General features: G+C 50.9%; 1 protein-coding gene across 5 annotated transcripts in view; it reads right to left on the reverse strand.

Moving 5' to 3' along the window:
• Positions 1–27,127, reverse strand: part of PPP3CC (protein phosphatase 3 catalytic subunit gamma) — a 39,986-nt gene extending 12,859 nt beyond the window's left edge. For 2 of the 5 annotated variants that reach the window (XM_054088805.1, XM_054088803.1), the window contains exons 1-6: positions 26,876–27,127; positions 8,000–8,197; positions 7,591–7,715; positions 2,833–2,944; positions 805–950; positions 487–626 (exon numbers count right to left, since the gene is read on the reverse strand). In XM_054088805.1, coding sequence (XP_053944780.1) covers positions 487–626; positions 805–950; positions 2,833–2,944; positions 7,591–7,715; positions 8,000–8,197; positions 26,876–26,927 — 773 coding nt within the window. In that variant the 5' untranslated portion in view covers positions 26,928–27,127. Of the gene's footprint in view, positions 1–486; positions 627–804; positions 951–2,832; positions 2,945–7,590; positions 7,716–7,999; positions 8,198–16,870; positions 17,100–26,875 lie in introns of those variants that run through there. The other 3 variants (XM_054088806.1, XM_054088804.1, XM_054088807.1) reach the window with 2 other exon arrangements.

Below are 27,127 nucleotides of genomic sequence, written 5' to 3' on the forward strand. Positions count from 1 at the left end.
CATCCACTGAATTTGTGTCCAGCCTCCCCAAACAAGGCCAGTATGGATGATATCATTAAAAAATTAATTGCAAAGCACTCTGTTAAACAGGCCCCTGGTGCCAAACCCTCCCTATCAGTCAGGCAACGAGTGGTCTGTCAGCACAAATGCTCCTCTTTTAGACAGGAAGATTATTTCCTTGAGCTCTCAGTACTGTCCAATGCCTGAAAACCACTCAAAAGGCACCCTGCCAGCTGAAAGAAGCATCTCTGCTGTTCGCCACCACAATTTGATAGAGCAACCGCATCCAAAGAGAGCTCAATATTACAGGAGAAGGGAAAACAAACAAGATTTTGTACATCAGACCCAAATGAAGGCTCTTTGAGAACCAGGTACACTGTGAAGACCCAAAGAGCAATCCCAACAGCAAGTTATCGCCTCACATACCTCAGTGTAAGGGAAGACAAAAAGCTCCAGTTCACCAGAGCCCTCCAAAACACCACTTACCTGTAGAAATAGGAGCAACCTCGAACGGTGTTGTGGGCAAAATGCTCCAGCGTTTTCTCGTTGCCGTAATCCTCTGACGGATCAGACCAGAGTAGATCACACATTGGACCGAAGGCTGGAGGCTCTTTAAACCTGTCTAACTGAAAAGCATAGGCAAAATCAGGGCCAGCGTAGACAAAATCAGGTGGAAGCTGCAGCAGGGTACACACACCTATGGTATGGATGTGGAGCGCAGGAGCCTCGAGGTGGAACGCCATGCAGGAATCAAGCAGGCCATCAACCACACTACGAATTGGAAGGACCACAGGGATTACTTACTTTCCTAATATCATCTAGACACGTGATTTCTGGAGACAGTCCTCCATGAACACACAGGAATTGCTGGTTTAAGAGGGCAGCAAGAGGAAGACAGTCGAATGTATCCATACACGCATCGTACACTCGCTCCGAATACTTGATTCGACCTGAAAAGATAGGGGGCAGGGGGAGGAAGAAAAGAAAGAAGAATTGAATTCATTGACACAACAAAGACTGATTGGGCTGAAAGCAGAGCTTTGGCTTTTTAATCTTTTCAGTGACAGTCATTCAGGCATCCAAACCTACATGACATAAGCGGCATTAAGCAAAGCTTTGATCAACCAAAGTGCTCATAAATAAGTTCAAGGAGACTGGCTCCTGAAGTGATATGGAAACTCTACATCTATGGCCCATCGAGTCAACCTTTGCACCCATCTATTAGTGAAAACACTGACTTCAAAAATACTTGTTGGACATGAAAGATAAAAAGGCTTCACGGTAACCCGGACATGGACAAGAATATTAATCTGCCTACAAGCTATTTTCTAAGAGACCTGCACTAAGATGAACATGGAAAAGAGGCTTGGCACTGTAACAGCAAACTAATAAAGCCATCCCATCAGTCTCCTGTGTTCACGCTGCACCTCTAGATTCAGTGCCTCAGATTATATACCGGGAACTGCAGCAGTCGTTTAATTTGGCACAGCAATATCACAGTCATTTAAGATAAGAACTGCCTTTTTCGGCTGGACACAAGCTCTTTGAGTCAGAATTTGCCCAAGGTGCCTACAGTTATACGAGGGCCTTTCAAGTGATCACAGCCTCTGCTGGATGCTTCATCTTAGAGGTGAGGAGGATGTCTCAATACATTAAACGGAGACACCAGGGCCTTTCCGAAAGCAGCTTAGCTTATACACCAAGCCTCCGAGTATGTTCAGAAATACCTCTCAATGCTTCCCGTGAGAAAAGAGACCAGAAGCAGCGATCATCGCACTTCAAGCATGTGTCATTGTGCACCTGCAGCCCCTTTGCAGGGCAGCGCTATGTTAACAGAGCCACACTTTCCAGAAAGCACTGTTCTGTGATAAAACAGGTCTCTCTTTGTTTTGTCAAGCAAAAGAGTGCACGAATGGAGAGTTTACCTTTATTTCAGAGATACCAACAGTTTTTTTTCAGCTGCACGCTATGATACAGGAAGTCAAAAGGCAGTATCTTCTGTTTTCCAAATGGAAAAACACCTCATCACCTCTAGCTCTCTGGTTCAAATTGAGCCCAGCTCAACAGGAGCTCATCCACCACCGTCTGATGACTACAGCATTCAGCAGAGACCTGGCGGGTGTTTTCCAACTCATTTCTCACCTCACTCTGTCTGGCAGCACCCAGAGCTGAAGGGCTAATGACAGGACTGGTGCCTTGCCCATAACCATTCCTTGAGCAACTATTCCCAACCAGAGAGCCGCAAGCTGCTGGTGCCTACCTCCTTTATCACTCAGAGGAATGACGATCATCCTTAGGGAAGAGGAGTCATCCCCCAACCTTTCATCATCATTGGTTTAAAAAATATGTAAATGCCACACTAAACTATGTTTAACTCGACTAAAATGATCTTAAAGGTAATGATTCTCCCCAGCACAAACACCGAGGAGCAAATCCTTTATTTGCTTCCAATTCTAATCACTGATCCCAGCTGCACAATCTGGAGCTGAAGGTCGTTTGGCAGTAATTATATGTTGTTGGGCCTGAAAGTCAGGCAAGGGGGCAGTGCGTGCAACCAGCTCATCAGCCAGAGAATGAAGATGTGTTTGGGTTTCTTCCATCCTCGCTCGTTCTTTGTAACCATAAGGACTCAGCGCTTTACAGGACTTACATATTTGGGTTTTTTTTTTAAGCACGAGAAGAGACAAAAGCAAAACACACAGGAAAAAAAAAAAGACAACAGGTTTTTACAGCTCCAGAGTTAACGGATAGCGCTCACAAGGCCCAAGAATGAAGACCCACTCCCGCTCTCCACACATTAATACGTGTAAATCCTTACCCTGTGATACTTACATTCCTGCTTAAAGGTGAAATATTCTGTGAGGTGCCTGCACTCATGGTTTCCTCGGAGGAGGAACAACGTTTTGGGATGATTTATCTTTAAACTCCATAAATACAGCACGCACTGCAGGAAAGGGAAGGAGGAGATGACGTGTAATAAAACCCTTTTATAGGGCAGTAATCATCCGTAGACTTCACTAAGTGTTTCTGGGAAGACACCCAACAGAGCTGAATTCAGAGTAGAACCCTGATAGAAACCCAGCTCCATAATCGGCAGCAGATCTTATCTTGGCCAACATCGCCAGCAGGGGAAAGCCACACAGAGCATTTCTCTATATTAGGCCTGACTTGGAGAAGTGACAAATGAGATCGCGTTCAACTGAAATCGGCTCTGGGCTGGGTGGTGGCAGATTTTTTTTCCCCTTTCCAGCAAGAAATTAAAAGTGAAAAGCACCAATTTTAGAGCAGCAGAGCAGAACGGGCTGCATGGCAAGATGTTATACCCCACATAAGAAGGACAGGGAACTGTTGAACGGATCCAGACGAGGCCACAGAGGTGTTGCATGGGCTGGAGAACCTCCTATACGAGGCCAGGCTGAGAGAGTTAGGGCTGTTCAGCCTGGAGAAGAGAAGGCTCTTAGAGAGCCTTAAGGGAGACCTTAGAGCAGCTTCCAGTGCTGAAAGGGGCTCCAGGAGAGCTGGGGAGGGGCTGAGGGGAATGGGTTTCAGCTGAAAGAGGGGAGATCTAGATGAGATCTTGGGAAGAAATGTTTTGCTCTGAGCGTGGGGAGGCCCTGGCCCAGGTTGCCCAGAACAGTGGTGGCTGCCCTATCCCTGGAGGTGTTGAAGGCCAGGTTGGATAGGGCTTGGAGCCCCTGATCCAGTGGAAGGTGTCCCTGCCCATGGCAGGGGGTGGACCTGGATGGGTTTGAGGTCCCTTCCAACCCAAACCATTCTATGATGCCCCACTGCAATCGAAACCACCAGCGTAACAGCCAGCCGCTTACTAGATATTTTATCAAGCACACTAAATATCTGAAATATTAAGCCTGATCTTCCCCACTGACTTCCCCCTTGTTCTGCTTTTCTGCTTACGCTACAGTCACATGAAGTTCAAGTTCAAAACAGGAAAAGCCAAGCCAAAAAACGAGCTTAGCAAAGCCTCTGTGCTTTGAAGAGGCCTTTCCGCACCCCCTGTTTGAGCAGAAACACCCGTAAAAGGATCGTCTTTGATGAGGGTACAGACCAAAGTCAACCCAAAAGAACCATTTTCACCAGAGATATTTCTTGGTGGCTTTCCAAAAAGCCTATGTGAAGAAAACAGTCAGAAAGCAAGCGGAACAGTCAGCTCCTCTGTCATCAAGCCAACAGCAAAATCTGCTGTACCTAGCATGGAATTGTTATCACATCTCCCTTGTTGATTTTCAGTGCTGAAAGGACAACCTGGAACAAAAGCAAGCTGGAAGATCTGGATTAAAGATCTCTAATAAGAGCTTACCCTTCAGAGTGACACACTACAGGAACGGCACACAAGTTGAGAACCTGAGCCATCAAGTTTGTCAACACTTTTACACCTAGTAACGTTGCTGAGGTGGTGTACAGATCTCTGGGAACAAGCTGCTGTGGCACAGAAACAACCTCCAGAACCAACATAAACCAGTTCTGAACTAGCTTCCAGCACCGACATTTCGGATACTGCAGGTTCAAGCACTGAACCTGCAAGGTAAGCTCTGCGTTGGTCATTCCAGATGCATGCAGGGATCTCTGCAACCCCAAGGAGCTGTAAGGTACCCGGCCGTGTCTAACCTGGAATTCAACCCCACAGGCCAGGTTGGGTGGGGCTTGGAGCAACTTGATCCAGTGGGAGGTTTCCCTGCCCATGGCAGGGAGTGGAGCTGGATGGGCTTTCATGTCCCTTCCAACCCAAACCACTCCATGATCTATGAAATACTACACAGAAACCCAATTGGTGGTGTTATGCTTGTAGCAATCCTCCACGCTGGCTCCAAATCGTCTGTTACTTTGCTATAGAAACTGGTTTCTGCACACGCAGGTGAGAATCTCTTAGAACACATTGGCAGTAGGTGGAGAGAAGAGGCACACATCAATAGGAACACGGGAATCAAATCTTCTGGATTCTGCTTTACCAGAGACATTTGGAGCAGCCCCCGTGTGCACTAATCAAAGCCCACTCTGATTCGTGAGAGATCAATGCTCTGTGGGGTAACGGAGCACTCCATGGCTTCCCCTCTGCAGATCCAGGGGCAAAAAGGAGGGAGGAAGGTCAAAAGCAGCATAAAATATAAACTTCCTGCTCTGAACTGACAAAAACCTATCGCCTCAAGGCTCTTGAGCCCTTGCCCAGGTCCTGGGTCACAAAGTCAGGACAAAAAGGAGACCTGTTGAGGTTTACCTATGATTTTCAGACCTTCCTCAAAAACCTCCTCCTCTTCCCACCATCTCTCTTCTCCAAGGCAGACTCATCATCCCTCCCCCTGGAACTCTTCCATAGTATCCCAGCACGGAGAGACGAAGGCACTGATCTCCAACTGCAGCACTCACTTGTGTGGGTTTCGGAGTAAAATCCCTGCATCGGATCAATCACAGGGTGAGAGCAAAGACTTGGAGAAGCACTTCACCCCCCAGACCTGTAAAATTCATGCAGGGTACAACTCCTGAAGGTTTCTTGGTTAATATCCAAAAAATCCCAACCCTGAACTCAGAAAGAGCTTTCTGTGCTATAATATAATCTCTTTTCCAGGTAAATTCACCACAAACCCAATACACAAGCCAAACCATTTCAACAAGCGGTCAGATGTCTGTTCTTCCCCTTCCTCCCCAGGGGTTACACGGCTCCTCCTGCCAGCATCACCAGAAATCCCAACAGCTGCAACCCCACCTTTCCAGCATCCATCCCCGCTACCCTGGAAACTGCTCGTCATCACACCTTGGCTCACTCACTGTCAGCATTGAGGAATGCACAGAGCACGAGGCTGGCAGTGAGCCAGAACATTGCTAAAGCACAAGTTGTACCCTCCCCTAAACCCTCTACAGAATCCTTCAAAGAAACGCTTCCCTGATCCACCTTCATTGCTGTCTGTGAGAGTTACTCTCCAAAATTTGACTGAGAAAGATTTCTGTACCCTCCCTCTTCAAAGAGAAACAGCTTACTCTGTTATTCCAGGCTAGTTTTGCCACCTTTCATGCCCTTGTTTCTCCAAATGCCCCCATGATGTTGCCTCCAACTGGAAGAAGCAGTCCTTTCCCACCCGGCTCTGCCTCTGCAAAACCGGCAGGCTGCAATCCCTTGGGATTTATGGCATCGCTAACAGCTTTCCCATTGTGCTCTGATGCTCCCAGGTCTTTAATGAGCCTGCAGCAGCCACGGGAACCCGTCGATTGCGTTGCCCTCTAAGGCCACCAGCTCGCAGCGTTACCTAATACTTGGTCAGTGGCATCCCACAGAGCTGCAAAATCCTTAACACGGCGCCAGGTGTTTGGCTGAGCTCTGTAAGGTGACAGCGTTACTGTGATCATCACAGGGGCATAAGCATGGCAAGACAACACAATTAAATGCCTCAGCACTAAACTCCGGAGTCGCAGTGAGGTGTAGAACAGCCCAGGTGATTTATTGCTCCTTTCTCCTGACCCTGGCGCTGGCATTGATGCTTTCAGGAGGACGGCAGGGAAGCAGTGACTCAGTATTTGCTTCCCACTGCCTGGTAGGATGCTGTTGCCTGCAAGATACAATCAGGTCTCCATATTGTTCTCCTGACTGACAGCTACATTAAAACTCGAGTTCAAAAGCCAGAATTTAGACATTAACTCCAGCGCTGCTGCTTAACTCTGCCACTGGCTGAGGACCCAATTCAAAATTGTCACACTACTTTTTCGCCAAAATCATATACAATGTGATTTTCATTCCATAAAACCTGATTAGAGTGTAAACTCCAGCACGAGAGATCTGTATTTGCTCACTCAGTTCAGTACTGTTGGGTTACTTTAGCTTAATACTGTCATAGAATCGCAGAATGGTTTGGGTTGGAAGGGACCTCAAAGCCCAGCCAGTGCCACCCCCTGCCATAAGCAGGGACACCTCCCACTGGATTAGGGGCTCCAAGCCCCATTCGGCCTGGCCTTCAACACCTCCAGGGATGGGGCAGCCACCACTGCTCTGGGCAACCTGGGCCAGAGCCTCCCCACCCTCACAGCAAAACATTTCTCCCTAAGATCTCATCTCAATCTCCCCTTTTTGAGCCTAAAACCGTTCCCCCTCATCCTGTCCCTGTCCCCCCTGATCAAGAGCCCCTCCCCAGCTTTCCTGGAGCCCTTTTCAGTACTGGAAGTTGCTCTAAGGCCTCCCGGAGCCTTCTCTTCTCCAGGCTGAACAATCCCAACTCTCTCAGCCCATCCTCGTATGGGGAGTGCTGCAGCTCTCAGATCATCTTTGTGGCCTCCTCTGGATTTGGTCCAGCAGCTCCATGTCCTTGAATGCTTCTCTGTGCTTCCACACAAGCTGTTGGACTGTGTGAACGCAGCACAATTTCTCAATCTGCGCTGCCAGAAGGGTGGAGTGGGGGGATTATTTTTACTTGATGTGTCTTCTCCTCCCTCTGCTGGCCTCCCCAGCTTTCCTGCACCCCCTTTAGGTACTGGAAGGCTGCTAGAAGATGTCCCTGGTTAGTTTAGTCTAACACTATCCATTAATTTAGTTTAACGCTGTCGGTTAGTTTAGTACTAGCACCCCCAGGTTCAACTTTTATTTGTCACCTCTATACTGAAGTAGCCTCTGTCCACGTAGTCTCCCAGGAAGAGGTAGCGGGTGTTATTGGGTGATCCTCCAACTTCAAACAACTTCATCAGGTCAAAAAACTGCCCATGAATGTCACCGCACACTAGTGGAGGAAGAACAGCACAAAAGAGAGTCAGAATTACATGCTAAGAAAAGAAACGTCACAACAGCAACAAGGAACATCGCACGGCTGCGCTCTGACCCAAGCCACTTCTGCTGTAGATCCAGCTCCTGCAAAGCTGTACTTGATCTACACTGGCTAAATCTTCTCCTCTGGAAGTTCAGGCCATTTAAAAACCTTGTGGATGGAAAGGACACAGCAGAAAACCTGCTTGTATTTCCCAAACGGCCCTTAATCAGGATTCCAGCTGCACAAAGCTCACTGACCTGTGATCGGAGCCTCTACTTCAATCATTGTCTTCTCATGCCTAAGGATAGCAGCCCCATCGTTGATGATCTTCAGTGCCGCATCTTCTTCCAGACGCCCTTCCTTTACCAAGTGGCTCTTCAAGACATCAAGCCTAGGCTTCCCATCCTCAAACACCTCCTTCAGAGTGAGCCGCTGCGTGGGAGGGAACGGGACAGCTGCAAAGGGAAGTGAAGAAGTTAGTGACGCATCTTTTTGGAGGAGGGAAAAAAAGAATTAAAAGTCTTTGCAGCAGGAGGCTTTCGTTCCAAGCCTCGAGACGAGCAAACACTCAGGAACATGCTTTCACTGAAATTATGCTCTCAAATCCCATAGAAGAAAAGCAATGCTGCCAAAGCAACCACATACGCCACTCAGCCCATTTAAAACGCCAGACTAAATGCCACATTCCCAGACACAGGCACCAAAGCTGATTCCTAATTCAGGGCGGGGAAAGTTGTCACCCTCACGCTGCAATAAACCAAGACCGCATGCATGTATCAGCAAAAGCAAGAGAAAACCATGCTGGTTCCCAGGAACTGGTGACTGCAGTAGGAGGACCAACATATACAATACTCACTTATCAGTAAATCACACAGACCCTACAGCAGAAGCTGTCTTTACAGCTTTCCTGGACCCCCTTTCAATACTGGAAGCTGCTCTGAGGTTTTCCCGCAGCCTTCCCTTCTCCAGGCTGAACAACCCCAGCTCTCTCAGCCTTTCTGCGTACAGAAGGTTCTCCAGCCCTCGCACCATCTCCGTGGCCTCCTCTGGAGTCGCTCCAACAGCTCTGTGTCCTTCCTGTGCTGAGGACTCCAGATCTGGACACAGAGTCCAGGTGGAGTCTCACCAGAGCAAAGCAGAGGGGCAGAATCCCCTCCCTTGCCTGCTGGTCCCACCTCTCTGGATGCAGTCCAGGACAGTTGGCTTGCTCGGCTGCAAGCACAGACTGCTGGCTCAGCAAACAGAGTGGACGTCCTTACCCAACACTTGGTGAGGGCAATCTGATCCAGTGAGAGACATCTCACTGAAGGAACCTCAAAGCCTATCAAGTAACGATCCAGTGAGATGTCTCTCACTGGATCGTTACTTGATAGGCTTTGAGGTTCCTTCCAACCCAAACCATTCTATGACTCTATGATCCCATACAGCAAACCATGGTGGATTTAACAGGGGAAAGGATAGCGCTGGTCAAATAATGCAGTGCCTAACAGTAATGGAACGGATCTCTTTTAAATGCAAATAAAGCAGCTATTTAGCTTGGAAACCCAGGAGGCAGGGAGAAAAAGCAGCGAGGCAGCACAAGAGATTCCTTTGCAGCTGAACATCAATTTTCAAACAAAGTGGAATGTAGGACAGAGACAAGCAGGAGCGGATCTAATGAGAGAGGAGCCAGTACCCCTCTTTCATAGGTTGCTTTGCAAGCTCTGCTCCGCTGGGTAATCGCTAAACGCCCCGCATGCCTTGAATGGTCCAGGGCACATGCAGCACCTTCCCCACAGGGCTGCCAATTAAAGAGGTTTAAGCAAGACCCGTGCTTATTCCAGCACAGGCTGGGCAACACTTTTTTGCTGCATATACAGCTCATCCCTACATCCCAAAGGAAAAAAAAAAAACCTGACCCCTCTCATAACTGATGAAAAACTCAGCATTTCACATATTTTATCCCTCCCAGACTCTGGATCTGTGTTAGGATGGCAGTGTTTGCGCTGCAGAAGGAGGCAGACAGAAGCTGCAGGGCTGATACAAACTGGTTCAGCTGGAACAACGAAAAGGTGTCGGGTGGAAACGCGGGCACGGGACTCAGGGCAAGGGATGTTTGGGACTCACTGCCATAAAGTGACTGGAAAAGGATTTGTAAGCACTTCCACAAACTGGGCAGTTGTCCTAGCATCTGCCATCTGACTCCAAATGGAGTGAGAGCGCACTTGAAGGTCAAATGATTTAAAAGGAAGAGAACAGAGAAATAAGAACCATTCAGGTCCATATTCCTTCACCGTTCCAAGCCCTCAAACACGGCCATTGACTCCAGAGCCACCCTAAAAAAGTAAAGGGATAGCAACTGGACTGGGATAGAAAGCTTAGTGGAGATTCCATGTGACTACAAAAGCAGCACTGCCCATCACAGAGTTCCAAAGAGATCCACGAGAAGCTCCTGGCATGGTTGGCTTTGCCTTTGCTTGGTAGCCCCAGCAAGCAGAGTTATGCAAGATAAAATATGAGGCTACGCCGATGTGAGCAGCCAAGAAGTTTTATGTAAGCTGGCTTTGCACAGCTCCACTCCCACAAGGAGCTAGGCATGATGAGGAAATGGCTTCTCCTTTGCTGTGCCCGTCTGGCAGTCAAGCTGCAGGGAGGAAAACCTGCTCCAGAGATGCTGGAGAGAGCAGCACCATCCTGGAGATGCACACATACAAAAAGATCTCGCCCTAGGCAAACGAAAGCTCCGCATCATCAGTTTTCTCCCTATGCTTCTTGATGACCCACTCCAAAAAATTCTTCCCAGCTCCCCAAGTTGGTTTGGAGCATCACTGGTGCTGTTGAGCACCTCAACCATCTTCCACAGTCCAGATGCATGGACTAAGCCTCAGCGATGCTGCTGCTTCCCTTGTGCAGCAGGGAATGAGGATGAGTCCTTAAGTAATTAGCATCATCAAAGCAAGTAATCCTGTTAGTTGGCAGAACTCGTGTAAGGGCTTCGGTCAACTCTGTGCAAGCCGTTATCCTAACATAAACATCCAGTTTTATTAAAGATATGAATTTCATCCTCATTAACACTCAGTTCTGTCAGTGACCAACGTCTGCATGAGAAATGGGGCTCCTCCTGCAGCCAGCACTGGCACGGCTGTCAGAGCAAACACAGATCCAAGATCCCAAACCCTCAAGACACTGAGAAGGGTGGAAGAGTCTTGAACGCTTCCTGCTCCTGTAAAATGGGGATATAACTCCTTAGCTCACAAAAAAACCACGATGGCTCACGGCATTGCACAAAGATACAGTGTGCTATGCTCAGTCTCTTTCCTTGCACAGCCCACGGACAGCAATTAATGAAAATGAAGGACAAAACATTCCCTACAGGTGAGCAGCAAGGGTTGTCATCTTCGCACCATCTTCCCTTGCACCCAGTCTGGTTAAAATGGTGAAATATTTAGGTGTGGGACTTGGACTTCAGTAAAATTCAGAGGACAGAGATCTCTGCTAGAGGACAAGGCAAGACTCCCATCTTGGAGAAGATTGGATATTAAGAAAAATTCCTTTCCTGAGAAAGTGGTGAAGCACTGGACCAGGCTGCCCAGGGCAGTGGTGAAGTCTCCATCCCTGGAGGGGTTCAAAGAACGTGCAGAGGTGGCACTTTGAGACATAATTTAGTGTGCATAGTGGGGTTGGGCTGATGGTTGGACTGGATGAGCCTGGAGGTCCTTTCCAACCTTAACGATTCCATGGTTCTATGTGCTGCAAAATTAACACAGGTTTTATTTGCAAGTGAGCATGTGCAACACTTCAAGGGGACATGGATAGTCCAGGACAAGAGGATCTGACAAAAAGCTGCTTCTCCACCACCACCACTACGAAACTGAAGTGCTCACAGCCTGTTCATTTGCCCCTCAGCACAACAAGAACACATTCCTCCAGGATTTATGTGCACGCTTGGCTTGTTCCCCCCTTTCTGGGGATTCCTGATGTGCAGGAACAGTAAAGTTCTACATCCATACTTAAGCCATGTCCCTATCAAGCTTCCCACGACTCTTCCAACACGGATTGGGTCAGATCACATAATCTATCACACATCTATGTTAGAGGGTGGTTGAATGCAAGCAAAGGTCCATTTTTCCTTCCTCCTCTCATGACTGGAGGCAGAAGCAGCAAAAGAGCCAGGCTGACCCGTCCACACCTCCCGAAAGAGCCAGCACCATGGAAGAGAAAACAAAGCGATTCTCAAATTATTGTTTATATATTTGAGAGTCCCTCAGATGACTGCACAAAGCAACAGCGCGAGGTTCATGACTGAAAAAGGAGCAAGCGCTGGTTGCCTGAAGTGGCAGCTACAGCCAAAACGCAGTTTGTTGCCTGAGTGTTTGGGCTTCTAAAGGAAAGGTGGTGTTCCCTCATGCTGGGGCTTCCAGTCCAAAAACCAGCCAGCATTAAACACGCTCCATTATGAGAGAGTTGGGGTTGTTCAGCCTGGAGAAGAGAAGGCTCTGGGGAGGTCTTAGAGCAGCTTCCAGCACTGAAAGGGGCTCCAGGAAAGCTGGGGAGCGGCTCTGGATCACGGAGGGCAGTGAAGAGGACGAGGGAGAACAATTTTCAGCTGAAAGAGGGGAGATTGAGATGAGATCTTGGGGAGAAATGTTTTGCTGTGAGGGTGGGGAGGCTCTGGCCCAGGTTGCCCAGAGCAGTGGTGGCTGCCCCATCCCTGGAGGTATTGAAGGCCAGGCCGAATGGGGCTCGGAGCTCCTGATCCAGTGGGAGGTGTCCCTGCCCATGGAAGGTTCGCAGGAGGACACAGCCCTGCACACAGCATCGAGCATCAACCAGACCCATCACACACTCCATCCCTTTTAACATCTGGCACACAAGGCTTTGGGTCTCTTTATCATCCATTTTGCTCCTTCTAATACAGAGAAGTGTTAAACACAGTTCATAACCCTGTTTTATCCAAAACTGGTCAAAGCCAAAGCCTGCTCTCAGCATGCAACCAGTTCAGAGAGCTTGCTCCGCTCCTTACCCTGAGCCGGATGCCTTTGTGCAGGACACCCAGAATATCTCCTCACAATATCCCTAAAAATACCTGTATTGTACGTTGAATTCTACCAAGCTGAGTGATTTCTTCGAAGGGGCAAGAAGCATGCTCAGCATGAAACCAGAGTTGAGTGAAACCAAGAAAGAATAATCACATGAACCATTTTCATCAGCAAATCTGGTTTTGCCTTACCAAGAACCTTTCAGTCATTCAAGGAGTAACACCTAAATTTTGAGGCCACGTTAGTTCTCAGTTACAAGAACCTGGCACACATTTTCTACACACAAGCCAGGTGCATTTAACCCAAAATAAAGCAAGTGACAGCCCCATGCATCAAAACACAAATAACAGCAGAATGCGTGCCAAACGAGCACAACCCAGGCCATGCTTAGAGCTCCCACAGAAATGCTAAATGCAAGGCCAACGAGCTAGAAAACCAGAAAAGCCACCTAAATTCAAGTCCACCCAGGCATTTCAGAAGCTCTGCAGCCTGTAAAACCTTATGGCTACCTGGACTGTGCTCAGGGACTCCCAAAACTTTAGTTGGGATGGAAGATAATTATAGAATCATGGAATCATTAAGGTTGGAAAAGACCTCTAAGATCATCCAGTTCAACTGTCAGCCCAATCCCTGCTAAACCTTGTCCCAAATTGCCACGTCTGCATTTTCTTTGAACCCCTCCAGGGATGGAGACTCCATCACTGCCCTGGGAAGCCTAGTCCAATGCTTGAGAACCCTTTCCAGTAAGTAATTTTTCCCAATATCCAATCTAAACCTCCCCTGGTGCCACTTGAGGCCGTTTCCTCTCATCCCCTCACTTGTTAACTGGGAGAAGAACCCAGCACTCACCTCGCCACAACCTCCTTTCCAGGAGCTGCAGAGAGCGATGAGATCTCCCTCAGCCTTCTCTTCTCCAGGCTAAACAGCCCCAAGTCCCTCAGCTGCTCCCAGAATTCTTTTTCTCCAGCCCCTTCCTCAGCTCCATTCCCTTCTCTGGATGCTCTCCAGCCCCTCAATGTCCTTCTTGTAGTGAGGGGAACAAACTGAACCCAGGATTCAAGGTGTGACCTCACCAGCGCCAAGTTCAGGGGACAATTTATCTTTAGTGTTCTTCTGCCAGCATGGACAGCAAACGGTGTTATAGGACCACAAAAGATAAAGAGACACCTTTGCCAAAGTAAATGGCAGCTCCTCAAGGAGGGTTCGCCGACAGAGCAGTGGTCAAGGCTGGCAAGCCCAGAGGTGGCTCCAATGGCCCCTTGCCAGGCTGCTGCCCCACGAGGTGGAGCTGGCATGCTGCTTCCACTCCTCACAGAGCTGTCTGAGATTAAAATTAAAACCAGCAGTATTTAATTAGAACAGAGGTGACTTAAGTCTGCCACCGCACATCTGCTGCCCAGCGCTCAGCCCACAAAGCTTCGCCGGTGTCAATCAGCTCTTCGACACCGGGGTTCCTGTCCCAGTGCCAAAGCTGAACCTCAGTCACAACCAAGACCCAGATCCGTGCTGCAGTGTTGGTTGTGCTCCTGCCAAAGCGCTCTGAAGCTCAGAGACTGCCTCAAAACTGCACTTGGTGGGTGCTGAATCACCTCAGGAACAATGGAGACATTACAATCCTACATGCAAGGTCCATCAAATTTCCAGTGCCTGCACTGCTACATGCAAGTCTCTCTTAATGACCAGCACTGATGCGGATTTGCCTAGGATTGTCATTGAGACAATCTGTCCGGAGCAGTGTCCTCTGTCGGGAACACAAGCTCCTTTGTGCCAACATCTTTGTCAAGGAGAGCACATACTCAATACCAGCTAGAAAAAAGTCTCTTTGGAGACCCTTGAGCTCTACAGACTTTCCAGGAAAGCATTCCTAGAAAATGATCACTCAACCTCCCATACGAGAACAGGCTGAGAGAGTCAGGGTTGTTCAGCCTGGAGAAGAGAAGGCTCCAAGGAGACCTTAGAGCAGCTTCCAATACTGAAACGGGCTCCAGGAAAGGTAGGGAGGGGCTCTCTGGTGATCCAGTGTAAACGTGAAGCAATAAGGCATAAGATGGGAAGAGAAACTGAGACATGTGAATTGGTTTTGTTCCTGCAGAGGTGACTACAGGCTCCAAAATTCTCATTTATCGATGACGTGACCACCTTTTGCTGGGTGCATGAAACGGTCTCATCTCCCAGGGCCTGAGGCTGGGCTCTGTCTGCTTCCACTACCATGCCTGCACTCCAGCAGATGCGTTTCTGGGTGGCATTTCCTTTAGGTTTCCCATGCAGAGCAGCAGTTTGATGCCTACATCATCATTCCGAGTGACATCTTGAAAGCACACAATATGCCAAATTGTCTCTACTTCAAGTAGGTTTAAAATTGGAGCCAGCACCCCCTCCACTGGCACTGCCAGGGTTGGGTTTTCCTTGCCAGCAGGTGGGGGATTTGCCTTTGACACAAAGACCCCGCTGTTCTTGCATTAATGATCTATTAGTGGACATGCTGGCAGTCTGTGAACCTTGTGAAACAGGTGGTGAATTTCCCTGCCTGCTGACATCCAGGAATCCCCTCCCATCTCCCTCGGTGAGCTCCATGTTTCTAGGCAGCTGCTGCTGTTTGCTGAAGACCTTGGCCTCTTCCTTTTCACTAAAGCTCAGCACTGAGATCCAAGAGACTGTTCCATCAACAGACCTACCAGGAGGAGGGTGCCAGGTTTGCTGTGGGTGAGGGTGCTGCCATTCCATTAAAACCTGACCAGAGTGTAAACTCCAGCATGAGAGATCTGTATTTGCCCGCACAGCTCAACACTATCGGTTACGTTAGCTTAATACTGTCATAGAATCATAGAATCACCAGGTTGGAAAGGACCCACTGGATCATCGAGCCCAACTATGCCTAACACACCCTTAAACCATGTCCCTAAGCACTTCATCAACCCATTCCTTAAACACCTCCAGGGAAGGTGACTCGACCACCTCCCCAGGCAGCCTGTTCCAGTGCCCGATGACTCTTTCCGTGAAGAATTTTTTTCTGGTATCCAGCCTGAACCCCCCCGGTGGAGCTTCAGGCCATTCCCCCTTGTCCTGTCCTCAGTCACTTGGGAAAAGAGCCCAGCTCCCTCCTCTCCACAACCTCCTTTCAGGTAGTTGTAGAGAGTAATATGGTCTCCCCTCAGCCTCCTCTTCTCCAGGCTAAACAACCCCAGCTCTCTCAGCCGCTCCTCATAAGACTTGTTCTCCAGCCCCCTCACCAGCTTTGTTGCTCTTCTCTGGACACGCTCCAGAGCCTCAACATCCTTCTTGTGGTGAGGGGCCCAGAACTGAACACAGTACTGAAGGTGCGGTCTCACCAGTGCTGAGTACAGAGGGAGAATAACCTCCCTGGACCTGCTGGTCACACTGTTTCCGATACAAGCCAAGATGCCATTGGCCTTCTTGGCCACCTGGGCACACTGCTGGCTCATGTTCAGTTGGCTGTCAACCAACACTCCCAGGTCCTTCCCCTCTGTACAGCTCTCCAGCCACTCCTCCTCCAGTCTGTAGCACTGCATAGGGTTGTTGTGCCCCAAGTGCAGGACCCGGCACTTGGCCCTGTTGAACCTCATGCCGTTGGCCTCACCCCAGAGGTCCAGCCTGTTCAGATCCCTTTGCAGAGCCTCCCTACCCTCCAGCAGATCCACACTTCCACCCAGCTTACTGTCATCCGCAAACTTGCTGAGGGTGCACTCAATGCCTTCATCCAGGTCATTGATAAAGACATTGAACAGGGCTGGACCCAGTACCAAGCCCTGAGGAACCCCACTTGTGACTGGCCTCCAGCTGGAGTTACTCCATTTACCACCATTCTCTAGGCCCGGCCATCCAACCAGTTTTCAACCCAGGAGAGTGCGCGCCCATCCAGGCCAGAGGCAGACAGTTTCTGAAGCAGAATGCTGTGAGAAACTGTGTCAAAGGCTTTACGAAGTCCAAGAAGACTACATCCACAGCCTTTCCCCCATCCAGTAGTCGAATCATTTTGTCATAGAAGGCGATCAGGTTAGTTTGGCAAGATCTGCCTTTTGTAAACCCACGTTGACTGGGGCTGATCACCCAGTTCCCTTGCATGTACTTCATGATAGCACTCAAGATTACCTGTTCCATGACTTTCCCCGGCACTGAGGTCAGACTGACAGGCCTGTAGTTCCTCCCTGCAACCTTTCTTGTAGATGGGCACAACATTAGCCAGCCTCCAGTCTACTGGAACTTCCCCAGTCAGCCAGGACCACTGGAAGATGATGGAAAGGGGTTTGGAAAGGACATCTGCCAGCTCCTTCAATACTCTTGGGTGGATGCCATCCGGCCCCATAGACTTGTGGGTGTCTAGGTGGGCAAGCATAGAATCAGGGAATGGTTTGGGCTGGAAGGGACCTCAAAGCCTATCCAGTGCCACCCCCTGCCATGGGCAGGGACCCATCCCACTGGATCCAGTTGCTCCAAGTCCCATCCAACCTGGCCTTCAACACCTCCAGGGATGGGGCAGCCACCACTGCTCTGGGCAACCTGGGCCAGGGCCTCCCCACCCTCACAGCAAAACATTTCTCCCCAAGATCTCACCTCAATCTCCCCTCTTTCATCTGAAAACCTTTCCCCCTTATCCTGTCCCTGCCCTCCCTGATCAAGAGCCCCTCCCCAGCTTTCCTGGAGCCTCTTTCAGTGCTGGAAGCTGCTCTAAGACCTCCCCAGAGCCTTCTCTTCTCCAGGCTGAATAACCCCAACTCCCTCAGCCTGTCCTCATATGGGATGTGCTCCAGTCCTCGGATCATCTCCGTGGCCTCCTCTGGACTCATTCCAACAGCTCCATGTCCTTCCTGTGCTGGGGACTCCAGAACTGGACACAAGGCTCCAAGTGGGGTCTCACCAGAGCAGAGCAGAGAGGGAAAATCTCCTCCCTCCCCTGCTGGATTTAAACGTTCTTCGCAAGGTACCAACTCCGATGTGCGATATTTGGACCCACTTATCACCTTATAAGCACATCGAGGTGCAGAAGGGAGCTGCAAACTAGTTAAAATCTTGCCAGCAGCCACACTGGGGATCACCTAGAACAGTTTTTCTTCAGCCTACAGAGCAACCAGCCAAACAAAAGGGCTAAATAAGTTGTAGCAGCGCTTTCAGAGCAGCTTCACAGACCTCCACGTGCCAGGGATGGAGCTCAATGACCAGAGCCTCCAGTAACTGCTGAAACCACAAAACCAGACCTTTATGCTGCTGTTCCAGGTCTTCCTCCAGGAAAACTTTGCCATATACATTTCAGACATCACCTTTGGGACAACACTCCCACTGCATTTGAGAAGCTGTTTCAGCACATTTGCCATCTCTCAGGAATTGATAAAAGGGAACATTTTCTAAAACAGGCTTGGGAACCGAAGACTTTTACTGGGATCACTGTTGACATCACTTCCCCATTTGCCTGAAATTCAACCCAAACCACTTGTCTTAAGACAGGGATGATCCTTGCACACTCTCACTATGTCCAGCTTGCAGCAGGGAAAGTGCTTTAAATCCTGTCTCACAGTCACCACCACTGCAGACATTCACTAAAGGGAGGGGAAGCACTCAGAAACCAAGAGACTGATGTCAGCTTCTGGAGCGAGAAACCCCACAAGCCCTCCGATGACAGCATATACAGGCTCCCAGCTGGAGGAGCTCACATTACTCAACACACTCGCATCCACCTCTGCTCCTAATGGAGACACGGGGAGATCTTATTACGGCTTCATAGCTGAAGATGCTGCAGCTAGAGACAGCAGTGGCGTTTTCCTTCAGAGGTTGAAAAGCTCAGAGAGCACAACACTTCCTTTCCTCATCAGCAAAATCTTAGAATCAGGGAATGGTTTGGGCTGAAAGGGACCACAAAGCCCATCCAGTTCCACCCCCTGCCATGGATCCCACTGGATCCAGTCGCTCTAAGCCCCATCCAGCCTGGCCTTGTACCCCTTCAGGGATGGGGCAGCCACAGCTTCTCTGGGCAACCTGGGCCAGGGCCTCCCCACCCCCAGAACAAAACATTTCTGCCTAAGATCTCATCTCAATCTCCCCTCTTTCAGCTGAAAACCATTCTTCCTCATCTTATCTGTGCCCTCCCTGATCAAGAGCCTCTCCACATCTATCCTGGAGCCCCTTTCAGTCCTGGAAGCTGCTCCAAGGTCTCCCTGGAAACTTCTCCAGGCTGAACAACCCAAACTCTCTCAGCCTGTCAAAAGCCCCACATGAAGCACCCATCCTTCATTCACCATTCCCTGTGGTCTGTGCCATCCTAATCAGAGATGCTCTGTGTGCAGAGCTGCTCTCCATCCCTCCCACTGCCCCTACACATCAAGCTCCTTGCCCTGAAGGGTTTTCGCAGTACACTTGACCTGGCTCTCAAGTGTCATCGGCATACGCCTCTTCGGCACCATCAGCCTCTCCATGAGCCATTTAGAGCCAAGTCTTGCATTATAGGATAATGCTGATGCCTTTACGTAGCCTGTTCCCTCGCTCCCGCTGCTTAATGATGTCTAATTCGATTACCATCCAAGACATTAACGCTCTGTACATCTAGTAAACACACTCACCATCCCAACACAATCTGCAAAGGAGCGCATGGGATTGAACACCTGGAAAATGAGCCAAGCTGGGAAGGATCCCGGCCAAATATAGGACTTCAAGGTGTATCTTTAGATTAGCAGGCAGCTCTGCCCCCACCAAGACCCCAGGATTTACCTAAATAGCTCCCTTCATCACAAGCAGCCCAGCGTTCATGGCTATTTTAAGACAGCACCCTGCCCTACTTCCGAAGGAACAGCCTGCCTTCTCCTGCCCATGCAGCCAAGTGAGCACCAAAATACTTACAGGGCGAGGAAATGGATTCCTCTCGAGCCCACCTGCTTTTATTAAATGAAAAACACTATTTCAGCACTGTAACTCACTAATACAAGGTTCACTTATGGAACTGGCCCTCAAGCAGCCTTGAACGGGGGGAAAGGGATTAACCTTTCACAGGCTGATATCCAGAGAGCCAGAAAATGGAAAAACAGGCTGAGAGAGATGGGGTTGTTCAGCCTGGAGAAGAGAAGGCTCTGACGAGACCTTAGAGCAGTTTCCAGGACTGAAAGGGGCTCCAGGAAAGTTGGAAAGGGGTTCTTGATCAGGGAGGGCAGGGATAGGACAAGAAGGAATGGTTTTAAGCTGAAAGGGGGGAGACTGAGATCTTAGTAAGAAATGTTTTGCTGTGAGGGCGGGGAGGCCCTGGCCCAGGTTGCCCAGAGCAGTGGTGGCTGCCCCATCCCTAGAAGTGTTGAAGGCCAGGTTGGATGGAGCTTGGAGCTCCTGATCCAGTGGAAGTTGTCCCTGCTTATGGCAGGGGTTGGATCTGGATGGGCTTTGAGGTCCCTTCCAACTCAAATCATTCCCTGTTTCTGTGACTTCAGGCAGGGACGACCTTCCTTCTCCTCTACCCCACATACAGCGCCGATCTGAAGCATCTGGTGTTATTCTCGGAGGAAATAAATCAAATAGACATCTCAATCTACTTTCCCCAACGCCTTATCGCAGCTTTAAGTACCCAAGCACTGGGGTTTAGGTTTTGCCACCAGCAGTGGCATTTCTGTTAATAAGCACAGCAGCAGAGCACCTCTGTGATCTAGTTATTATAGTTCTATATAATTATTATAGCTACAGGCTGTGCACGTGTGGCTCTGGAAGTTTCACACACAAAAAAAGGGCACCCCGGGCTCTTTTTGTAGCGGATGAGGGCTACATGAAGCATATTACAGCTGAAGATGTCTGCAGAAGTGCTGCTTAGCACTGCATTTAACTTCTGATTCATTTTTGGATGAAATGCCACATGATGTGGCCAAATCAGCACCAATTCTGCCAAGAGCCAGTCTCAGCGCAGCCAGAACCCTGCCCCTTTTCTTAGCACAGCCCATTTACAAACCACAAAACATCTTTACCGCAGAAGAGGAGCCTCAAAACCCCAGGTTCCTGCAGCTCCTACAGGGGTTCATGCTCTAAGGGCTCTCCACACCAATATCTCCTTGAGCTCTGGCCAGAGGAGTTGCTGGACCATGACACAACTTGCTTTTTAGAGATCCCATCGCCGCATCTTGACTCCAACGGCATTTGCACTTCTCTGGCGTGCTGAGGTCTTGGAGCCTTGGCCTTTATTTCCATTTTTAGCCAGTTTTGCAGCAATCTTCCCCTCCTCGAGTATTTATTAACTACGAAATTAAACCAACCAAAGCCTTAGAGAAGAGAACCACCCAATAAACAACAGCCACAGTGGTGATACTACCTATTTCTCCTTTTCAGCAGCCACAACTTGCCTCGTATTTAAGATTTGCTTAAGCCTCCCTTTGCTTTGTATGCACTTACAAAGCCGCTTTGACTTCTCTATCAACGTGCTCCGTTAGAAACATTCCCTACAGCTCCCAACCCACAGCAGCTGGTGAAAGCCCAATGCTGAACCATCCAGCTGCATCCCCAGTGTTTAGGGATATGATTTAGTGGTGGACCGGTACCATTGGATTTGATGATCTCAAAGGTCTTTTCCAACCTAGGGATTCTGTGATTCTATTTCAGGAGTAGGAGCTTATATTAAAAGAAAGGTAGGAAGAAAGCTTGGGATCTCTCACAAACTGAAAGTGTCTCCAGCCAGGAGGATGAACTCGCACACCCTCTGAGCCTTTCCCCTTGGCAGCATTGCGGGGAAGCTCTCCAAACCCTCTGAAGACTGTATTTATTGACCCAACATTGGTTTTGGACTCCTCAGAGCCCAAAGTCACTGGAAGCCTCACTGAACAAATCCCGTGGGATTTGACTCCATGCCTCTAGTGGCATCTCCTCCACACTACAAAGGCACAAAGGGAAGAGGAGCAGCTCAGCGAGTGTTTCCTGTTGGAGGTTGACTTCACCCAAGCCGAACGTGCACGTGGTAGGAGATATCACTGGGGTAAGCATGCTCAGATTGCCCCACCACTCCTTTGCACACCGAAACCTCAGCTAGGGCTGAAACAGATGATCTGTAACACATCTGCGAGGTTCACATCACCAACCAGGCAGCTGATGTGTAAGACAGCATCACATCAGGGATCCTGCAGCCCACACGTACACACTCCAAACGTCTTCCAGCCATGAAAAAACAAACTAGACACACAGAAAAGTGTATGGAGAAGCCAAAGTGCTTTGGAAAGGACAGCAAAGCACAAACATGGAGAAGCTACTCACTTCCAGGACACCTTTAGCTGTGTGATCACAGCACCAGACTCAGCTTTCCCACTACCAGCATAACCACCAGTGGCTCTGTGTGCTCAAAATGGAGCGTGGGCACAGATGAATGGCACTGGACTAGGGACACTGCACTGACAAACACAAAAAGAGAGCACCAGGTCCCAGCTGCTCTTCTTTCCTCGTTTTGTGATGCTACAACACTTAACACACGACCTGAAAATTGCTCTAGATTATCTGCCCGGTATCCAAATATCAAAACCTTGGGGGGTTTTAAAGAGTTTTCCATGGATGCAACCTCAAACGCAGCAAGCTGGACTGCCTTCCACTGTACAGCCACAGGCTCGTACTTCAGTAAAGGCTCCGCGCAGCGCACAGATATCCTTACAGCGCACAGATACGCTGTCACTTCCCTAAGGATGTCACACCTTGCAGGTGTGGTTTGCCAGAGGTGGAACCATGCAGGGTCCTTTTTTTGCAACGGAAAGTTCTGCCCGTTTTCTTTCACCCACCATGCCAGAGTCTTGAGCTGAAGCATCGAATCTCCATGCTTCAGGGGCGCTGTGGTATCCCAAAGCAGCCTTCCAGTATGGAAAGGGCTCCAGGAAACCTGAAGAGGGGCTCTTGATCAGGGAGGGCAGGGAGAGGATGAGGGAGAACGGTTTTCAGCTGAAAGAGGGGAGATTGAGATGAGATCTTAGGGAGAAATGTTCTCCTGTGAGAGTGAGGAGGCCCTGGCCCAGGTTGTCCAGAGCAGTGGTGGCTGCCCCATCCCTGGAGGTGTTGAAGGCCAGGCTGGATGGGGCTTGGGGCCCCTGATCCAGTGGGAAGTGTCCCTGCCCATGGCAGGGGGTGGAACTGGATGGGCTTTGAGGTCTCTTCCAACCCAAACCATGCCAGGATTCAACGACAGTGCCCACCTGCCTGCCAAACCTGTCATTCATCGCTGTGCATCCATCTGTTAACTCCAGCCTGTCTTTGGGCTAACATGGATAACCAGACCTAGGTAACCAGATTCCAGTATAGCCACCCTGAGCGCACCAGGTTTGGACATTAATGATCTCTTTTAACATCTGTCTGCTGGTAGAACCTGGCTACAGAAAGCAACTCCTGACGTGCCCCAAATTAGGCATTTTAATAATCAACATGAAATTACCCAAGTATGAGTTTAAGCACAAAATTGAGGCAAATGGAAACACTGCATTTCTGCTGACTAAGCATAATTACAGCTACCACGTCTGCAGGGCTCTAGAGAGCTAAATATATAGGTTAGGCATAGTTAAAACTCCGGATCCTACTTAATTGTAGGCATTTCCAATTGAAGAAAATTAACTTTTATCTCCAGGTTTAAATTATTAATAACCATGAACAATGTCACCACCTTTAAACAATAATCACCGCCACAGAAGCAGCTGTTCCTCCTCAGATTTATGGAGAGGCACTCAAATCAGCATCCCAAGCATACCTAGGGGAAATCAAATGCTCTTCTTGATAGGTTCCTGCAGCTCTTGGAATCTCAGAGCCCCGAGCAGCTCCAGCCCACACCACGAACCTCCACCTCACCTGGCTACAGACTAATTAGCAAAATTAGCGGGAGTCAAATGTATGCGGTAGGGTCATCAAGCTCCCCTGCGCAGCATGGGTAACAACAGGATTGCTGATAGGGTTTTCCCAGGCTCTGGAAGCGCGAGCAGCAGGGATGGCGTGTGGGTAGGGACAACTCAGCTGAATCATAATGGCTGCATTGACATTACCTTCCCCGAACAAGGCCAACCTAAACCACATGCAGCTGCCTGGGATTTAGTAGGAGATTTACGCACCGGCCACCCCAGAGCTGCTCACAGACCTACAAACCACGCGTGCGGCACTGGGGAAGATCCCAAACCCAAGCCTTCCAGCCTTATTTTGAGCCGCACGCTGAAAACAACCCCACACCCAGCTCTAACGAAGCTGGAGGAGCCTCCACACCCAAGCTGCTGCGCTCCCTTCGTTTGCGGGAATGGTTATTATACATTATTAACACAGTTATTAAGATCTCAACGCGTGATCAGGCTAAAAGATCACTTGGACTTGCACGGAGAAGGCAGAGATGGCAGCGTGCATCTCTCCAGCGGCCACACTGTGCGTTATAACCATTCGTGGGAAAGCCCTCGTTTCCATCAGCACCGGTTCCAAACATCCTGGCAAGGAGGTTTTAATTAACTGGACGATTGTGTAACTTGACCAGTTCAGTACCTGTCTGCTACAGCGGTGGGTGCTAAGCAGGAGACGAAGCAAGAGAAGGCGCGCGGTGGATGATAATGGCACCGGATCAATTAGGGCAGCGAAATGTACAGCACACAAGAGCCTCCTCCTAATCCCAGAGTCTCTCTGCTAACATATTGCTCTCCTCATTTAACCACTTCGTTCAAAAATAGGACCTGCTATAACGGGTGCTGGGGGGCGGGGGAGGAGGGGGGCAGCTGGCACCTGCCTCGGGGCACAGACAGAGCCAGCAGGGCTCTGGGGATGCAAAGACGGAGAGGAGCAGGCAGGGATGAGGGCAGGGTGGGCTCTGACCCCCTTAATCCTCACTGGGCGGGGGAAGCAAAGCAAAACCAGGTCAGCGCCCCCCATTTCCACTTTGGGGACTCCAAGTTGTGGGGAGGGGATGTAGGGGTTGTGAAGGAGCTAAGGGACGCAAAGATGGAGAGGACAGGAAGGGAAGGGTCGGGATGGGCTCACCCCCCCCCCCCAGTTCACACAGGGGTGGGGGGAAAGCAAAGCAAAGCCAGGTCAGCCTTCCCCCTATTTCCACTCTGGGCACCCCAAGATGTGGGGAGGGGATGTGGGGGGTGAGAAAGGGCTGGGGGATGCAAAGACAGAGGACAGGCAAGGAGGGGCCGGGATAAAAGCAGGGTGGGCTCCCAACCCCTAATCCTCATGGGGGGTGAGCAAAGCAAAGCCAGTTCAGCCCCATTTCCACTTTGGGCAACCCAGGTCGTAGGGTGAGGATGTGGGGGGCACAAAGGGGCTGGCACCTCATGCCTCCCAGTTCTTTCCAGGACACGGAATCCCCTGGAACACAGCAGGGATGTTGCCTCCCACCTAACAACCCCACCTCCCGTTGCCCTGCAGGGGTGGGGGTGTCGCCATCAAACACACACACACACACACACCCCCGACACCGGCACCCACACGCTGCACTCCCCAATCCTTGCACAGCACCACAGAAATGGGGGGGGGGGGGGGAGGGCAGGATTGCTCATCCTCTTACACCAGGGGTGTCTCCCAAGCCAAAAATGTTCTCCCCCACCCTCATTAGAATAATGATGTTTCCTGCAAAACCAAATGTGCCCCCCCCCCCCGAGCCAAAAATGCTGTCCCCTCAGGTTCCCCTTAGAACAGAGGTGCTCTCCCAAAAAACAAAGGTGCCTCCCCAGCTCCTCTAACATAGCAAAGGGGGTGCCCCTTCTTCTCCCCCCTCCCTCGAAGAGGGGTGTACAAACAGAACAGCCCCCCCAATGATCCCCTTAGAACAGAGATGATTCCCCCAAAATCAACGGTGCCCCTCAATCTCCTCCACAGTGCAAAGGGGGTGCCCACCCTCACGGCAACCCCCCCCCCCCCCCCAAGCTTCATGCATTCCCCCCTCCCTCAGGGCTCCTCCACTAAAACCACTCTCCTGTCACCCAGCGGTGCCCCCTCCTCATTCAAGGTGCCCTCCCTCACTAAGGGGTTCCTTCCCCACCAGGGTCTCCCCCTCCTCTCATCCAGGGGTGCCTCCCATTATCGAGGGATTCCCCCATCCAATACCAGCCCCTCTCCTCCCCAGAGGATGCCCCCCCCAGATCCCCTCTTCAATACCAGCTCCCCTAAAAAGTGCCCCCACTCAGGGGTTCCCATCCCCTCCTTATCCAGGAGGGGGAATCAGACACACCCCCCCCCGGAGTTCTCTCAGCCTTTATTGAGGGCTTCCCCCTTCAATATCAGCTCCCCCCTGCCCCAAGGTACCCCCTCTCCTCAGGGTTCCCCTCCCCTCAGTTCAATTCTCCCCCTCCCCCGATCAGTGGCACCTCCTCCTAAGGGCTCTCCTCCCTCACCCAGATGTGTGTGTGTGTGTGTGTCCCAATATCAGCCCTCTCAACCAACGCTTCCCCCTCCTCCAGTACCAGCCTCCCCTCCCCCAGCAGTCCCCTCCTCCTCCTAAGGGGTTGCCCCCCCCAGCGATCCCCCCCTTCCTCAGAACACCTCTCTCCTCCTAAGGGCTTCTCCCTCCCCCGCTCCTCCAGAAGCCCCTTCCTCCTCCTTAGAAGGCTCCTCCTCCTTCAGAACTCCTCCAACCCCTCCTTCCATTGCCAGCCCCCTCTCCTCTCCCCCCAGTGGAGCCTCCTCCCCTCCTCAGAGCAACACCCCTTCCCTCCTTGAACCCCCTTCCCCACCAGTGGCGCCCCGCCTTCCATGTCCTCAGGGGTTGCCCCCTCCCCCCCGACTTCTTCCTCCTCCTCAGGGGTTGCACCCCCCGCCCTTCCTCCTCCTCAAGGGTCGCGCCCCCCTTTCCTCCTCCTCAAGGGTCGCCGCCCCCCCCTTCCTCCTCCTCAAGGGTCGCCCCCTCCCTTCCTCCTCCTCCTCAAGGGTCGCCCGCCCTCCCTTCCTCCTCCTCCTCAAGGGTCGCCCGCCCCCCCTTCCTCCTCCTCCTCAAGGGTCGCCCGCCCCCCCTTCCTCCTCCTCAAGGGTCGCCGCCCCCCCCTTCCTCCTCCTCAAGGGTCGACCCCCCCTTCCTCCTCCTCCTCCTCAAGGGTCGCCGCTCGCCGCCCCCCCTCCCCTCCTCCTCCTCCTCAAGGGGTGCCCGTCGCCCCCCGCTTCCTCTTCCGCCTCCTCCTCCTCGGGGGTTGTCCCCCCCTCCCCGCTCACCCTTGACGATGCGCTCCGTGGTGGGCAGTTTCCCGTGGCCTCGCCCGGACATGGTGGCGGTTCGGCCGGCTGCCCCCCCCCCTCCTCCTCCCCGCGTCGCAGAGGAGGGGGCGCGCGGGGCGGGCGCTGCGGCTGCGGGAGGCGCTGCTGCGAGCCCCGGGGACGGCGGCAGCGGCGGAGCTGTTCGTGTGTGTGTGTGTGTGTGTGTGTTTGCGCGCGCGCGGCCCCCCTTCACACTCCGCACCGCGCATG

The sequence above is a fragment of the Cuculus canorus genome, chromosome 26 (genome assembly GCF_017976375.1).
Source record: "Cuculus canorus isolate bCucCan1 chromosome 26, bCucCan1.pri, whole genome shotgun sequence".
Classification (NCBI taxonomy): domain Eukaryota; kingdom Metazoa; phylum Chordata; class Aves; order Cuculiformes; family Cuculidae; genus Cuculus; species Cuculus canorus.